Here is a 2,092-nt window from a genome sequence, read left to right on the forward strand (position 1 = left end):
GGGCAGCGGGCAGCGGGCGGGGGCGGGCCCAGTCGGAGGCCGGACTCACCGCTAACGTCCATGTGCAGCTGCGTGTCTTTCTGGTCGCAGGAGCAGTGGGCGCTCAGGCGGAAGGTCTCCGTCTTCTCTAGGGTCCCAGGAAGAGAGAGGTGAGGCGGGGCCTAGGGGGTCCCCCTGTCTGCCCACGAAGGCCCCCTCCCTTGCCCAGCCTCACCTTTGCTGCTCAACCACTCGTGCACCACGCTGGTCACATCAAAGGACAGCCACTCCATGGTCTGGCTCGGCCGCACTCGCTGGCTCGTCAGGTAGCGCCAGGAGCCGTTGCCGTGTTTCTTGAGGAGGGAGGAGGGAGGTGAGCGAGCGCCGAGCACCCTGCGAGCTCCGCGGGCCCCCGAGGCCCGGCCCGGCCCCGCTCACCTGATAGAGCTCCACATGCTGCTCCTCGGCGGACTTGATCTTCATGAGCCGCAGCTCGGCTCTGGACAGCAGAGCCGGGTTGGGGACCGCTTCCTGCAGCTGGCTGGTGTTGAAGTGGAAGTAGAGGCTGTGGGGGCTCTTCTCGACCTCTGCGGACAGACAGGGAGGCAGCCATGAGGCCTGGGGGAAGATGGCGATGGAGGCCGGGAGCTGGGAAGGGCCTGCTTTGGGGTGCCCCCTCCCCCCCCCCAATCTTCTGTGGCCGATCCAATCCCGAAACCACAGACTCAGTCCCCGGGTGGCCTGAGCCCCCGGGAGGCCGAGGAGCCGGGATGCAGGAGGGGGGAGGCCCAGGGAGGCCCAGGGCCCACAGGAGCATCCATTGGGAGCTGCAGGACCGAGCAGGGGCCAGGGAGCTCCCCAGTTACACTGGGGGAAACCGAGCTCGAAACAATAAGTGACTTGGTCAGGTAGAGGCCGCCACAAGTGCCAATCCAGGGCGATGCTTGGGGAGGGGGAGGGGGGAAGAGCCAGGGGCAGAGCCTGGGTGGGGAAGGGGAGAGGGCGGGAGCGGGACGGGCTGGAGGCTGCAGGAGAGACGAGAGGCCAGGCGAGGCTGGAGCCGGCAGGGACTGGCGCAGGGTCACCCGGGTACTAGGAGTCCTTGGAAGCCGCTTCTCCCAAGGCTCTTTCCCGGGATGGGCAGAGAAGGACCCGGTGCCGGGGAGCCTTCGCTGTCCTTTGAGCCGAGGGAGATGGGCTGGCCAGCAGGGCCCCGGGCCTGGGTCCCCGAGAGGGGCGGGCCGCTCCGGCCCCGGGGCAAGAGGGAGGGACGGGGGCCGGCCTCCGGGGTTTCCCGGCCGGCAGAGGGACGCCCCGCCCACGGCGTGTGGCCGCCCTCGTGGGTCTGGCCGGGGCTCCCCCTCCTCCCCCGGCGCGGCAAGCGGCCCTTCCGCAGGTGCCGGGCCCTTCCCCGAGGGCTCACCCGGATTCTGGGGCAGCATGAGGACGCGGGTGACCTCCTTGGCGTAGTAATCGGTCTCGGCCTCGGGCACCGGCTCGGGCACCACGCGGTCCCGGGTACTGTTGTAGAGGGCGAGTACGGCGTCGGGCAGCGGGCCCGGCGGCACATCGCCCTGGGAGGGCGGACTGTCCAGCCGCAGCTTGGACAAGATCTGCCCGCGGATGGCCTCGATGCGCCGCCGCTTCACCAGCTCCATGTCCAAGGTCTTGCAGGTGGACATGGCTGCAGCCGGCCGCGGCGGAGCCAGCAGGAGGGCCAGCAGCGGCACCAGGGCAGCCGCCGCCCGCAGCCCCGAGGGCGGCATGGGGGAGGCGGCACACGCGGCGGCGGCCCCGGCCTCGGGGAAGAGAAGAGGGTCTAAGCCCCGTAGGACTCGGGATCCCCTGCGGGAGAAAGCTGAGACTTCCCGGCGGCTGTCGGAGCCCGAAGGGGAAACTGAGGAAAGAGGCCTCCCGAGGTGCGACCACTGGGGGCTAGAGAAGGACAGCGAGCAGGGGGGCTGCGCGGGGTTTCCGGGACTCGGGGAGGGCGGCGGGGTCCGGAGTGCCCAGGGCGCGGTGGCCCTGGCTCCGGGGGCAGGCAGGGCGCGCTCCGGCTCGGCCGGTGAGAAAGTCTCAACTTCTGGGCAACAAGTCCCGTCCCTCCTCCTCC

The 2,092-nt window shown here is 70.6% G+C and overlaps 1 protein-coding gene across 1 annotated transcript; it reads right to left on the reverse strand.

Annotated features, from left to right (window-relative positions):
* Nucleotides 1-49: 49 nt before the first annotated feature.
* On the reverse strand, nucleotides 50-2,072 carry TGFB1 (transforming growth factor beta 1; the record flags this gene model as incomplete). The annotated part of the gene is made up of 4 exons (XM_044684723.1): nucleotides 1,403-2,072; nucleotides 418-566; nucleotides 215-332; nucleotides 50-127 (listed from the first exon to the last, which is right to left on the reverse strand). Coding segments are annotated over exons 1-4 (688 nt in total), but the record flags the coding sequence as incomplete, so codon positions are not given.
* Nucleotides 2,073-2,092: the final 20 nt, after the last annotated feature.

This window comes from Gracilinanus agilis, unplaced genomic scaffold, assembly GCF_016433145.1.
Source record: "Gracilinanus agilis isolate LMUSP501 unplaced genomic scaffold, AgileGrace unplaced_scaffold55409, whole genome shotgun sequence".
NCBI classification, from domain to species: domain Eukaryota; kingdom Metazoa; phylum Chordata; class Mammalia; order Didelphimorphia; family Didelphidae; genus Gracilinanus; species Gracilinanus agilis.